Raw genomic sequence first — 13959 nt, forward strand, 5'->3', positions numbered from 1 at the left:
TCCCCACATGATGCCACGCCAAACTATGGAAGGGTGATGGCCAATTGATGCTGATTTGAGGTTGGTATATGGGAAGTACCTGGATTTGAAGATTTTTGCGATGAGAGATTTGGGATTGTCCAGAATTCTCCAAGCTTGTTTTGCCAGTAAAGCTTGGTTGAAATCTTCGAAGGAACGAAAAACTAATCCACCATCTATCTTTGATCGGCATATGGATTTCCAGTTTTTACGGTGTACTTTATTTCCTTTGGATGTAAAGCCCCAATAAAACTTAGCCATCGCTGATTCAATATCAGAGCATATAGACTCCAGTAATTGAAGCAACTCATGCAGTAAATGGAGATTGATTGTATCACTGCTTTTAGCAAAATTTCTTTCCCTGAAAATTGTATCGAGACAGTTATCAAGATTAAAAAAACATAATATAAATGTATGTAATCAAAGATTCAATATATACAATATGCAAAAATAATACCAAATTAGTGTATCAGTGCATTCCAATATTGATAAGAAAAATGTTTTAGTTTAAACGTAGAGTTAAATGTGACAAACCGAAAAGAAAATTACCAAGTAGCAACTATAAGTTTATAACCAGTTCTAAACTTGATCAGAGCTTGTTATCAGAGTCCAAAATCAATTCTCATGAAATTGAAACTAACAGATCTAGAACCATTATATCAAAGCCAAAGGAAAAATTGATATCAGACATTTACTAATTTATGACGAAATAGAACAATATGTACATATACTAATAATAAGCCTAATACCGGTAACAACTTCCAATGACCCATAAACATTTTTCTATCTAATGATTTGTCACAACATATATCTTAGTCTCAAAGTCATTATTAAAATCAAACACAAACTCTGGGTAATGAACACAGTGAGTATAGTTGAGATTGGGCTCAGTGGCATATTAAACTATACAAGTTGCCAAGTAGAAAGGTGGCCAACAGTTTGAATAACCACGTAAATTATCCTAGAGAACAAACAATGCTTATGTATTAAGCAGAAAGCAAAACAACAGGAGTCATATTTTGAATTCAAAATTAAAACCACCAGTTCATTAATTAGAGTTCAATATTACAATAAAAAACAGGAGACATGTTTAGAATACATACATATATATATATATATATATATACATATATATATATGTATATATTTATGTTTGTATGTACAACAAATCAAGGATTTAAAAGCCGACGAATTTTCAGGAATTTCGCCGGGTAATTTGTTTCCGACGAGTCAATGGCCGTCGAAAGGGTAATATGTCGTTTCGTCGTTTTTCGTTTTTTGTCGTTTGCGTCAATTTTCGTCGTTTTTCGTTTTTACTGTCGTTTTTGTTGTGTCGTTTTTTTTTTTTTTTTTTTTTGCTGCTGTCGTTTTTTTCCTCTGTTTTTTTTAAGAAACAAAATAAGTATTATATACAATGTATCAAGTATTACATACAAAATATTATTACATATTTTAGTCTTCAAATATTTTGTGAAGATTCTATTTTGTTTGAAAATATTACATACAAAATATTATATAAAAAAATATTACATACAAAATAGCACAAATTTATAAAATATTATACATTAATAGCACAAATTTATAAAATATTATATATATATATATATATACAATTTTCTATTAAAAAGATTGTATACATAATATATTTTCTTTATATATGTTTAAAAATTGAAAAATATATGTATATATTACATGTATATATTTTAAATATATTTTGCCACATTTTTCCGTTCGGTTTTCCATGGAAAACGGCATTTGAAAACGGAAAATCGAATGCTCTTTTTCACAGGAGGCTCGAAACGGCAACGAAAACGACATTTTTTCCCTTGCTATAATTAATATATAAAAGTTATTTACGGAATTACTTTATATGCTATTTTTGGAATTACTGTAATTGCTACACTATTTTGGGGGTTTCTTTTAGTTATATAAGATAATGTGATAGATAATGGAAAATGAAAGAAAAAAATGCGGTTGATCGGTAAAAGAAAATGAAGTGTAGAAGTTCAAATGTATTTAGGTATAGATTTAAATAGTAAAATCTATTTTTACAATTTAAATAAAACTTAGTGTAATTTTATTAGTTGGTACACTATTGAGTTCACATAACAAAATTCCAGTTTTCGAGTATTTTGGAGTTTGTGCCACAAAAAAAGCTATCTGGTAAATTTGTTTTACCGTTGACGCCGCAAATTCCAGCGCCGCCGTGGGGTTTTGCCTCTCGACCCACGAGACTCTCCCTCAGTCTCGGCGAACGCCCACAAATCCCAAAAAAGAGATACAAGTTTGGGCCTTCTCTGATATTCGCTGTTTTTTTTTTCGAACAAAGCAAGAAGAAGAAGAAGACGAACCTGAAATTGAGGTAATTTCAATGTTGTTGAGACTCAAAATTTGTGATTTATGTGGTATGGAGTTATAACCAATTCAAATTTTCAGTGATTTTTGTGCCTTGGGTGTGAGTTATATCGGTGTTAAATCCATTATACTTGGTTCGGCAAGCAGATTTTTCCCCAGAAAAATATAATTTGATATTAGTTATTACAATCATATTCAAATTGGTTTTATTTATTGGTAGCGAAGCTGGTTCTAGGGTATGCTATAATGTCACTGTTGTGTGGCGGTCAAGGAATAATTTTGCATCCCAAAGCAACACCAGAGCATTTTAGGTTTGACCGTGACTCGCTTTATTCCAAGGTCTGTCTAGTAATCGTTTTCTTTGCTTCAATTTTTGTATTTGCAGTTTCTCACTTTTCTCTTTCTGCAATTTTCCGGTCATAAGGAATGTTATCTCAGGCGTTCTGTCGAAAAATTGCCAAAATTGATTTGTTCGAGTCATTGTAAGTCAATGCACTTTCTTCCGCTCTTTTTTTTTTATTTTTTATTTTTTTAACTAGAATTCCTTGATAATGACAAAGGCATCGAAGAATTGGTATATACAATTCATAGTTCAAAATTACCAAAGTTTTTAACACAATCTCTTCTTATTCGGTGAATATTTACATGCTCTATAAAAATGGGTCAAGCTCAGAATTTTTGTCGGTGATATGATATAATGTGTTTATTTCTCATGTTATCTACAATTTCTTACACCCTATTAAGTTTCTGAACTCATGTATTCGTTATTTAGGATTTGAACGCACAAGTTAATTCCCTATTAACTTATGGATTGATGATTCCATATCCTCATATTCTTTATCCTTCAGATGCTGGCAATAACCTTGTATGCTTCCCGTGGAAGCAAGGCGCTGTGTCACAGTTTTGTAGTCATTCAATGGAATATTTTAGAACACCACAATTGGAGGTCAAATCGCGAACCCACAAGAAGCTTTCGAGATATGTAGTTGCTAGTTCAGAACTCACCGGAACTGGAAATCCCAGTTCAGCTTTTCCACTATCAGGTTTTTCTGATTATCTTTTTCCTGCTGCTATCGATTATTTTTTTCTGCTTCTGATTCTCTTCACTTTGACTAAATGTGGTTTTTTTTTCTTTCTTTCTTTCTTAATGCAGAACTAAATATTGGTTCGAAAATTAGGGGGATATGCTTTTATACCGTTACTTCTGTTGTTGCAATTTTCCTGTTTGTGCTCATGGTGTTGGCTCATCCTTTCGTAGTACTCTTTGATGGATATAGAAGGAAAGCTCATCACTTGATTGCGAAATTCTGGGCAAGTCTAACAGTCGGTCCATTTTTCAAGATAGAGTTTGAGGGGTTGGAGAATTTGCCACCGTCAGACACCCCGGCCGTATATGTCTCAAACCACCAGAGCTTTCTCGACATATTTACGCTTCTGACACTTGGGAGACCTTTCAAGTTCATAAGCAAGACGAGCATATTTCTCTTTCCTATAATCGGTTGGGCCATGTTCTTCTTGGGTGTAATTCCTTTGAAGCGCATGGACAGTAAAAGCCAGATGGTATCCCTTTTCCCTGGGACCCCTTTTCTTTTTTATTTTTATTTTTGCAGGCAATCTGAATTCCTTGCATTTTTTTTTTTTTCCGCATAGGAGTGTCTCAGGCGATGCATGGATCTTCTAAAAAATGGGGCGTCCGTGTTTTTCTTCCCGGAGGGAACGCGGAGTTTAGATGGGAAGCTAGGTGCGTTTAAGGTGAGAAAACTAGTGACCGGTTTGGATTGTTATGTTTTATTTTCGCCGTTTTGAATGACCGTCGTAAAAAAGTTGTGTTTTCTCACGAATTAATTAAATTTGTGGTGATAAAGTAGTCTCTGTGTTCTCGTGATGTTGACACGCAGAAAGGTGCGTTCAGCGTTGCAGCGAAACTAAAAGCTCCGGTAGTGCCTATTACGCTAATAGGGACCGGGGATCTCATGCCTTCTGGGAAGGAGGGTATGTTAAATAAAGGGTCTGTGAAGGTGGTTATTCATAAGCCGATTGAAGGAAGTGATGCACAAACACTCTGTGACCAGACTCGAAAAGTGATCGCAGCAGCGCTCGATTGTTGAGGCTCAGAAATCTGCCGAACCAGCTGAGCCCAGTGAGTTTGGCCCAATTCAAGTCTGCTATAGCCTTATGAAGTGTACTGGGAGTGGGAGGGAATTATTTTTTTTTTTTTTTTTTTTTTTGCTTTTTTAGATTTGATTAGGTAATAAATTAGACTCTTTTTTATTGTAATAGCTGGAAGGTTTGTTAGGAAGAGAAACCGTGTGAGGTCATGCTTATAGAATGAGAGTTTTCAGCCATCAATCAACCATAGCAACAACGATCTTCTTCCCTGTTCTGCTATTTGATTCATCTCAGTTCATTGTTAGTGCTGTTTTGTATATTATCTGAAAATGGCTTTGGCTATTTTTAATTTAGTTTTTGCCCTGTAAATTTTATTCTTAACAAATGTCTCCCTAATTTTGATTTTCATGATCACTTGCAGCAAAGTTGTGTTTACCTAGAAGGAAGAAGTCGTTGACTTGGCCAAAAAAAAAAAAAAAATCCTTATTCTCAAACCAAGAGATTTTATCATGTCCAGTTTTTTATTTATTTTTTATAAGATGGTCAAGTCCAAAGAACCTAGAAGATGAACGATTTGTTTCGATCCTGGATCTCGATTAAACTCTGAGGCAATCTCTAACTCCAATCCAGTTTCTCTACTACCACTAGTCCATGTAGGTTATACCTGGCATTTCATGGTTTGCATATTCAGAAGTATCTCAAACTGTGCTCATGAGAAACGCTTGTACACATTTTTTTTTTCCGGATAGAGTTCCTGTGGGAAGCATTCATGCGCAGCTCCCCGAGTTATTGTTCTGACTTATTCAGTTCTGGCATCGTGTTCAGTAGCATAGTTCCAGTGATGTTAATTTGTGGATACATCAATTAATAGTTTGGTCCATCCTGAAAGATAACTTGCATTTAAAACAACGCTATGCTATTTGTAAACGATAGAAGAAGTAGAAAATATTGTCTAGCTAGCTTTACTTAACTTCCATAGGCCTTCCTAACCCTATAGAAATTGCATTGGCAACACTTTACAAATGTCTCATAACCAGACATCATAGGTTCTCCTAACAATCATATTGAGATCAATAGCCATTTGATCCTTAGATTATGAATATACTGTTTTAAGCAAACCATGAAGAGTTTGTTCATGCAAATCTGCATTTGACTCTTCATTTGTTGTTAGGTTTGTTTAATGACTAAAGACTAAGGTTTATCATAAAACTTCAAACAAACAAGCAAGAATGAATGAAAGTTTCAACTCTTTATTAATTATTCAACAGTTACAAGCAAGAGTATTTGTGAGACTTTATTACATCAAATGCATATAAGCAACAACTACTACTCTTCTTGTGGGCATCAAAGCCAACAGCACCACCCTCCAACTTTGGACACAGCATATCAGGTTGATTTTGAGTAGAACCAACTCGTGCAGAGTTGTGGTTTGGGATTTCAGCAGCACCACCCTCCATCTCTAGACACGACAAATCAGAGTCGATACTGGGTTGGTCTGGCTTCAATTGCTCCATTGTCCACTACCAAATTCAATTTTGATATGTCCTTTTTCTCCATGCGAAGATGCAAATAACATTTCAAACTTACGCCCGACGCAATAATAACTGGTGGCACCGACCCTTCTGTCTCGTACTTAACATGGAGCTTATGAGTAGAAGGTGAAAGCTGTAGCGTGACATACAATAGATCCAAGAACTCATCGTACGTCGCTTTCGCATGTATTAAATAGCCTCACTCCTCTTGGTCAAGTAACGTGAAAGTTTCACCCATCTTCCGATATGCTTGACGAATGCATGAACGTGTGTCATCATTGCACATAGTCCAAATATACAGAACAATTCCATATTTATAACAAAATAAAGTAATATTTGAGGTCATGCAATGGATATACTTCATGATAACCTGGTCACGAATAAGTTATTTCGTGATTATGTTGTCACGCAATAGATATATTTCGTGATAACATGGTCTCGAATGAGTTATTTCGTGATAATGTTGTCACGCAATCGATATATTTCGTGATAACATGGTCACGAATAAGTTATTTCGTGATTATGTTGTCACGAAATATATAACCAAATCCGGTTTTTCGTTAAAGATATAGTGGCATTGTTGTCACGTAGATTCTAAATTATGACAACATATTCACGAAGCCTTCAATCAAAAAACTAGATTTGTTTAGTGATTCTCGGATCACTAACAAATCTATCAGATTTTGAGAAAAACGTTCAACTAAACTTAGGTCTATGAACAACTTACCGTAATAAGCTTAATGTCGAAGCTTTTGAACTGGTCGTTATGCTGCAGAGCTTTGTCGCTGAGCTGGGAGACATAGCTTGTCTGAGAACATGAGGAAGACAACGAAGAGAAAAAGCTTAGTTGGAGAAAATCAGGAATATGAGAGAGAGAGAGAGAGAGAGAGAGAGAGAGAGAGAGAGAGAGAGAGAGAGAGCGGGTCTCGTCGAAAATTGTGGGCTCGAGGAGAGAGAGAGAGCTGGTCGGAATAATGGGAAGAGAAAGGAAGAGAGATAATGAGCTAATGGGAAGAGACAGCAAGAGAGATAATGAGCTAATTGTATTGTGTAGGGTTTTTGAGCTGGAGAAAATATGGACGATGAGGGAGAGATAAATCACGTAACAGAGAAGATGAGGAAGATGAGAGAGAGAGATGGTCAGAATATATGTGACGAGCTATTGGGTAGGGTTCTTTTTTGGGTTAGATAATAATTTGGTAAGGATTGTGTTAATTGATACAAGGGTAGATAAGGAAAAATTAAACTCTCTTTCTAGAGTTAGTCGTATTTGTGACCTTTTTCTGAAAGAAAGAAAAAAAGTTGGAAAAATCCCATATTTTGGTCCTAGAGTAGGGAAAATCCCAAAGAATAATTGCATGATTATACAAGGGTGAGACGTATTAGCATAGTATATTTGTTAGAAAAATTAGTCGAACTAAACCACCTGAAACGTTGAAATTGTAATATAGCCAACGTTTCGTCCAAATTTTCACTCTAGCAAAAAATGATGACGTGTCTTAATTATGTAAGATGTTAATTACTATAATATCCTCTACTAGAATTTGACTTAAAAACTTGTAGCCCACGTTTTATCATTCAAAATTTTCGAAGTTAATACACGTGTATATATTTCGAATTTTTAAAAAAATTATATATTTGGTAAAGTTGGTTATTGAACGTTTATTTCTTTAATGAACATTATAGCCGTGTAAGCAAATACAGTGTAAATGTTTGTAAATTTTTGTTAATCTCCGCTGCTTTGTTAATGTATGTTAATTATGGTAAATCTACATATGTGCAGGTAGAACCGATTTCTTTCATTTCCTTTAATACACATTTAATACGGTCTTTTTGTTTTCCAAATTTATTTTCAAATTTTGAACGGGTCATGAGTAATTACGTGTATTCATTATCCTGTTTGACTTATTCAATCAATAAATATTTCCTTTCCGTTTTAATTACATTACCGAATCTCCTATTATGAATTCAAAAATCTAAAATTAAATTGTTGTATACAATATAAATCGGTCAAACGCGGGCTAGTGATTTGATCACGTAAGTATAAGAAAAATGGTAAATTAGGTATTTTATAGCCGTAAATTTCAGTAAATGGCTAGATTGCAAAATTTACCAAACGTTGGCTAGATTCAAAAGCCATGTTTCAAAATGGCTACGTTGTTAGTTTGCCCTATTTGTTATTATTATATTTGTATATGATTATTTTAGTCTTTTCCTTATTTGGTTGTATTAGAGTTACATACATAGGCTATTGTGTTTTCTCATTCACGTGTAATTATTCAGATTTTGAGGTTTTTTATTTCAGTGGGAATAAAATTGTTGGTTTTTTTTTGTAGTAGTTTGGTATTTCTAAGGGCTAGATGTTGATGTTTTTTATTTAACTGAAAACAAATTTTGTTGGTTTTTAATTTTCAATCAAGTTTGAAATTTTGCAGAAAAACAAAGATACATGTTGTGAATTTTTACAATGGATCGACCCTGAAATGTGTAGTAGGCCAGTTGAAATTATTCCAGGCTTGCTGAGAAAGATTAATGAAGGTGACTACAATTATGGAACTCATGAAGTCGATGAACAGAATGGCCGTGATGCCATTATCGATAAATTGAAGAACTTCAGTCAACAGATTCAACGTGTAGGAAAATTTTTGAAGTTTCTGCTATTTGTGATTGTAATTTTTCTTTGTGTTATAGTCATTTATAAGTAGGATATCCTTATAAGTAATGCAGTGAATGACATCAGACTGAGTTCTAGGACAATCTCAGTGAATGACATTAGACTGAATTCTGGGACAATCTGCAAAGATTTTGCAGTTTTTGCTATGGATCCTTTTGGTTTATGTGAAAGTATCATAATGAAATGTATTGTTATCAACTTCTATGTTATAGTCATTTCATGTAATTAAATTATGTGTAATGAAATGTGTTTTGCAATATATCATAATGTAATTAAATTATGTTGTCAATCAAATTCTGTTGTTATTGACCTTCAATATACTACTATTTGGTCACATAATAAACAACATAAACAGATTCCAAAATGTTCAACACCACGTAGGTAAAAAAACCAACTCCAGGGGCTGTAAAACATGAAACACAAAAAACTCATTCAGTATTGAAACAAATAGAATATACAGTAAAAATGGACGATGCTGGCCCATATGTTCTCTACGCTTAGACAAAAAATGTGATATCAAGATAATAAAAATACTTAACAATGCACCATTAAATATGTATCACCAACCAACAAACATAAAATTCAACGATGTGGTCCCTACCTATGTGATTCGAGCAATGAATAAAAAAAAAGATAGGCGTGCAATGTGGTCCTGAGAATAAAGAGACAAGCTTTAACACTTTCTTATATATACTCTTACTCACCATAGTTTGGAGTTGTTCTTCTGATTCCTTCTCCAACATTCTGTTCAGGTTCCTTCGACGGATATTTCTTCTTCGTTGGAGTTTTCTTCCCACATGTCTTCTTCGGAGGTGTTTTCTTCTTCGGAGGTGTTTTCTTCTTAGGTGGCGTTTTCGGTGTTCTCTTTGCCGGAGGTGTTTTCTTATTCGTCATCGCTCAGTTTGAATGTCGAAGAGTATCATAATTTCATTTCGATTTTTAGGGATTTTCGGGGGAAATTTTTTTCCTTTCTCTGAAGCTTTTAACATAGGATTTCAATTCTCAGTATTCAATTCGACATTGATTAACATCTTACGATAATGCCCTCTGAAATGGGCACACGTGCGACACACGTGATCTAAATGGTAATAGAATCGACCACAACTTGACGGAAGGACATGATGTGCAAGGGTTTGAAAATTATATGGTGACCGGTTGTAACAAAATGAAAGTTGGGATAATGTTTGTGCTTCGTCAACAACTTTAGGGGGCAAAAGTGAAATTAATCATATATTTTATAATAATTGTGTGTAGAATATCGTGTAATTTTGTTATAATTGATTTTACTTTTGTAAAATTGTTGGGTTTTTTTTTTTTTTTTTTTTTTTTTCAGATTGCTGGTTGATTTTTTTTTTTTTTAAATTGCTGATTGTTTTTTTTTCTTGGAACGAGTAAACGGGTCTATCGGATTTACTCGATTCGGGATCCGAAAACTTTAAACGAGTAATTGGTTGGACACTTATCTAATTGTTTATCTGGCGGGTACCCATTATTTGGCTCGCTCTAAAAATCAGATAAATAAGTTCGGGTAACGGAACAAGTGAAACTGATTGGATCCATACTTGTTTGCCATTCCTAATTGATGCACATAGAAGATAAGCATGTCATTTAATGAATTATCGGAGATTATTATAGTAGATTTTGTTTTGATAATTATGTGACTTTGATACACATGGTAGTTTCATTGATACCATCTTCACTTTTCTGAATCTCAACAAGAATTGGAGAAAATAAAATAAAAAGGTAAAAATAAAAAACTGGTCTCTGATAACAGTATATAACCTCATTTTAATTTTTTCCTACATATATTTATTCTCATATTATTATCATTACTATAATAGTTACATGTTAATAATCATTAATATGATAATTTGACGCATCGCAATTTTTCTTATTTATATCTAAAATTAATTAACAATAGAGCAGATAGCTGATTTCAATTGTCGTCGATTCATAATATTTATCATTTTTGCAACGTTTACATGCGAACAATCATTGATAAGATAGTTCCCCAATTCTCGAACAATCATTTTTGATTTCTTAGTTTTGTTGAAAAAAGAGACTAGAGGAAATTTATTCCCTGTATTTTCTTATTTTTATTTCATTTTTTAAGAAAAGATAAATTCTAATCATGTCATACCATTTAACTAAACAATGACAAACATAATCTAAATTGAATATTTCCTACCACTTATAATATTTTATTTTGTTTTGTTAAGGATAACTAATGAACGATACAAATTATGATTCTCTGGTTAGTAGTTGCTTACAGCTGAACGCAACTTTTTTTTTTCCGCATTTAGACGTAGCTGTATGTAGCCATATATGTATGTTTAAGTCTTTAACCTCGCGAATTCCAGATCGAGACGGAGATCTGGTCACATCATCGTGCAGATCCAGACCGATCTCTGGGGACTCGCCTTCACCAGGCTTTGCGCCCGCTCCTCCTTGAAGGACACGTCCGAGATGGAGACCACGCGTCAGGTCGGGACCACGGCGGCGGCGAGGAAGAGGAGGTACTCGAGCGGCCACGACGGTTTGAACTTGGCACTGATCCCGCACATGACTCCGTTCATGACCACGCCGCTCCAAAGCCCCTCCTGGCCCGGCCGGAGCGTGATGAGCAGATTTAGGGCTCCGCCGAGGGACTCAGCATGGAGGAAGGTCGGGAGTGAGGAGAATTGGGATCAGAATTCAGTGAAGAAGGTTATACAGTCGTCGACGACGGGGTTGACGTCGGAGAAGCCGTGGCCCTAGTGGTCGATGGCACAGACGGCGAAGCCTACTCGGTGATGAGGACGGCGATGAGCTGGACCAGCCAATAGGATTCTCCGATGAAGCCGTGGACGACGCCGAAGGGCTCTGCCGGAGGGAGAGGGGTCCACCACTGGGTGAAGAGCTTGATGCCGCGGGGGTGTAGGCGGAGGAGTGCGATACAAAGTGCTTCAAGTATAACTCCTCCAGCGTCATGGAGACGAACGGGCTGTTCTCATCGGCATAGCCGATCGGGTGGCGCGGGATTGACATCTTGTTAACCTGCGATGGAAAAGAGGAGGAGAAGATTGATTTTGAAGATATTTGTGAATTCAATTCGATTTGGGAGAGATAGAGAGGTTAATTATAAATCCGGAGTTATTTAATTACAAAATCTGTTGATATTAATCCATGAAAATCATGCAATATATTTGGATAATCATTGACTTATTCATATGATTCTTTCTTCAAATAAAACGAGATTGCATTAAGGGTATTTCCGACATAAAAATATTGGTTGAAACGTCACGTCAACGAGATTGACTATTTCTCAAAATAAATGTAAACGTTGACTAATATGCAATCTCAACGTTTGAATTTGGTTAGTCCGTCTCATTATTGTTTAATTTTCTATGATTGTTTTGACATACAAATCTTTCTTTCTTCTCATCTCATTAGCATATCGTACTTGGAAAATAAATTTAATCGCAAATACGCAGAGCAGAGTGGTGGAAATATATATAGTGTGAAAAAAAAAAAAAAAATTAAGCCAAATAAAAAGTTGAGGGTATTTTGTACAATTTTCCCCAAAAAATGCCAACACAATAATAATTGGGCTTTTCGAATTTAAGAGGCCGAAGGAATTGCCCATGGAGACTACATAATAAAAGGAGATGAGAAAAACTCGGTGGCTATAGAACTTGACTTAACCCTAACCTGATCGATTTCCCCTCTGTGTCTCCGAAGGTCAGAATCCCCAATCTCTGTTTGCCTTTGTTTGTGTTTCGTTATCGTCGTTCTAATAAAGCAGGTTCTTATATTCGCTTTTAATTGTTAATTCACAGCGGCGGAGATGACGGTCGTTGAATCATCATCGAAGCGCGGCGAGGAAGTCTGCATTGTGGTAACTCCTTGTCTTTACGAAACCCCTTACAGGAACTATATCTATATTGTGGATATGAAGGAAAGAGAGAGAGAAAATGTGGCTTTACCCAGAAACGCCAACATTCGAGAGAGAGAAAATGTGGCTTTACCCAGAAACGCAAACATTCGAATCTCGCGCGAATTTCCAACGGATATGGGGTTTGCTGTTTTGGGATCCACACTGTTCATCTTCGGCGGCTTTATGTCGAACACATCGTTTAGTTACAGTCTAGCGCCTCATCTCGGAAAATCGGAACCCATCGAGCCGTGTGATATCAAGTTGAGGGATTGTAAACCCATATCCGCTCATAAACACCAGAAATTGTGCTGTAAGTCAGTGCTGATCGGGGCCAAAATCTGTGTATTTAGCCAAGCCCTTAGAGAAGATGCCAAGGATTTCGAGCTCTACGATCCCGATTCCGACGGCTGGTCGCTTGTACCCAATCCACCCTTGAAATTCGACAAGGAAGAGGTTAAGGTGATTAGCTGTTTCGTCGACGGCCTCCGATTTTTCATATCCACGCGTCTCGGCTCGTTCGCGATAGATTTCGGCCGAGAGGACTGGATTTGGGAGCGGATCGCCGACTTTCCGAAGATGTCTGCTCGCTGTTTCCAACCCGTGTTGAAGGACGGCGACTCGTTGATCTCGCCCTACATGCTAGTCTACGCCGATGCTTTTGCAAAGCCAAGCGGAGAAGAAGAAAAAGGCGAAAGCTTTTTTCATTTGAGGCAGAGGAAATGCGACTATATGAGGAGCTGCGTGGACATAGTACGTCTGCCGAAAGTGGGCAAAGAGCGATTGAGGGCTTGCATTGTGGACGGCGGATGCCATGCACCCGCGTTAGGCCGTTTCCGCAAACCCAGTGTTCGGGTTTCTTTGGTTCGTTTCGATGATGATGCCAAACTCCTCCCTGCCCACCTCTCGGACGTCGCATATTTCCACTTGGAGGACTCATATGACGAGTTTGGTCTCTACTTGTCTGCTTTTGCAATCTAAGTTTCAACATCGAACGTGTGTGCGCGCGCTTATATATATGTTACTGCAGCGAGAGGACCGGAGTTTTTATATCCACGTGTGTGATATCCTCTCGCTGCAGTTTCTATGGTAACATTCTTTATCCCCGGTTTTACTTTCTGGTTTTACTTGTTTTCTGTAGTCAATCTTAGTTTTACAAGGCTTGCTTGTGACACGGAATACGTCTGATCCCGACTATCATATTGGAATATTTATATGTTGTCAATCGTAAGTTTACAAGGCTTGTGTCATTTTTTATGCTCTTTGGTTCTTCTTTACAAGAGGAAACCTATAATACCTAATCCCATCAACTATCCTTTTGGAATATTTATATATACAAGAAAACGTGTGGTGTATTT

The 13959-nt window shown here is 36.2% G+C and overlaps 2 protein-coding genes and 1 pseudogene across 3 annotated transcripts; 2 read left to right on the forward strand and 1 right to left on the reverse strand.

Moving 5' to 3' along the window:
* Nucleotides 1-2110: 2110 nt before the first annotated feature.
* Nucleotides 2111-4835, forward strand: LOC149401968 (1-acyl-sn-glycerol-3-phosphate acyltransferase BAT2, chloroplastic-like). Of its 2 annotated transcripts, none has more exons than XM_089608327.1 (7): nucleotides 2111-2380; nucleotides 2594-2712; nucleotides 2783-2855; nucleotides 3222-3416; nucleotides 3527-3933; nucleotides 4024-4125; nucleotides 4272-4835. In XM_089608327.1, exons 2-7 carry the CDS (start codon nucleotides 2620-2622, stop codon nucleotides 4479-4481), a joined length of 1080 nt encoding a protein of 359 aa, XP_089464453.1. In that variant the 5' UTR covers nucleotides 2111-2380; nucleotides 2594-2619; the 3' UTR covers nucleotides 4482-4835. The 2 variants fall into 2 exon arrangements, with proteins under 2 accessions (XP_089464453.1, XP_089464452.1); XM_089608326.1 differs by having other exon boundaries at nucleotides 2112-2380; nucleotides 2599-2712.
* Nucleotides 4836-11066: 6231 nt separating this feature from the next.
* On the reverse strand, nucleotides 11067-11715 carry LOC149401969 (caffeoylshikimate esterase-like; annotated as a pseudogene).
* A 589-nt stretch (nucleotides 11716-12304) lies between these two features.
* On the forward strand, nucleotides 12305-13956 carry LOC149401970 (uncharacterized). Its single transcript, XM_089610128.1, has 2 exons — nucleotides 12305-12408; nucleotides 12507-13956. Exon 2 carries the CDS (start codon nucleotides 12515-12517, stop codon nucleotides 13580-13582), a length of 1068 nt encoding a protein of 355 aa, XP_089466254.1. The 5' UTR covers nucleotides 12305-12408; nucleotides 12507-12514; the 3' UTR covers nucleotides 13583-13956.
* Nucleotides 13957-13959: the final 3 nt, after the last annotated feature.

Source organism: Urtica dioica, chromosome 3 (genome assembly GCF_054948205.1).
Source record: "Urtica dioica subsp. dioica isolate 48M chromosome 3, U.dioica_male_clone48M_v1_H2, whole genome shotgun sequence".
Classification (NCBI taxonomy): domain Eukaryota; kingdom Viridiplantae; phylum Streptophyta; class Magnoliopsida; order Rosales; family Urticaceae; genus Urtica; species Urtica dioica.

What these genes read in the sequence shown, in the direction of transcription:
- LOC149401968 (XM_089608327.1), top strand. Translation starts at nt 2,620, where the DNA reads ATGTCACTGTTGTGTGGCGGTCAAGGAATAATTTTGCATCCCAAAGCA. An exon ending in GTGACTCGCTTTATTCCAAG is followed by an intron (nt 2,713 to 2,782) that starts GTCTGTCTAGTA and finishes CTCTTTCTGCAA; the next exon opens with TTTTCCGGTCATAAGGAATG. An exon ending in GGAAGCTAGGTGCGTTTAAG is followed by an intron (nt 4,126 to 4,271) that starts GTGAGAAAACTA and finishes GTTGACACGCAG; the next exon opens with AAAGGTGCGTTCAGCGTTGC.
- LOC149401970 (XM_089610128.1), top strand. Translation starts at nt 12,515, where the DNA reads ATGACGGTCGTTGAATCATCATCGAAGCGCGGCGAGGAAGTCTGCATT.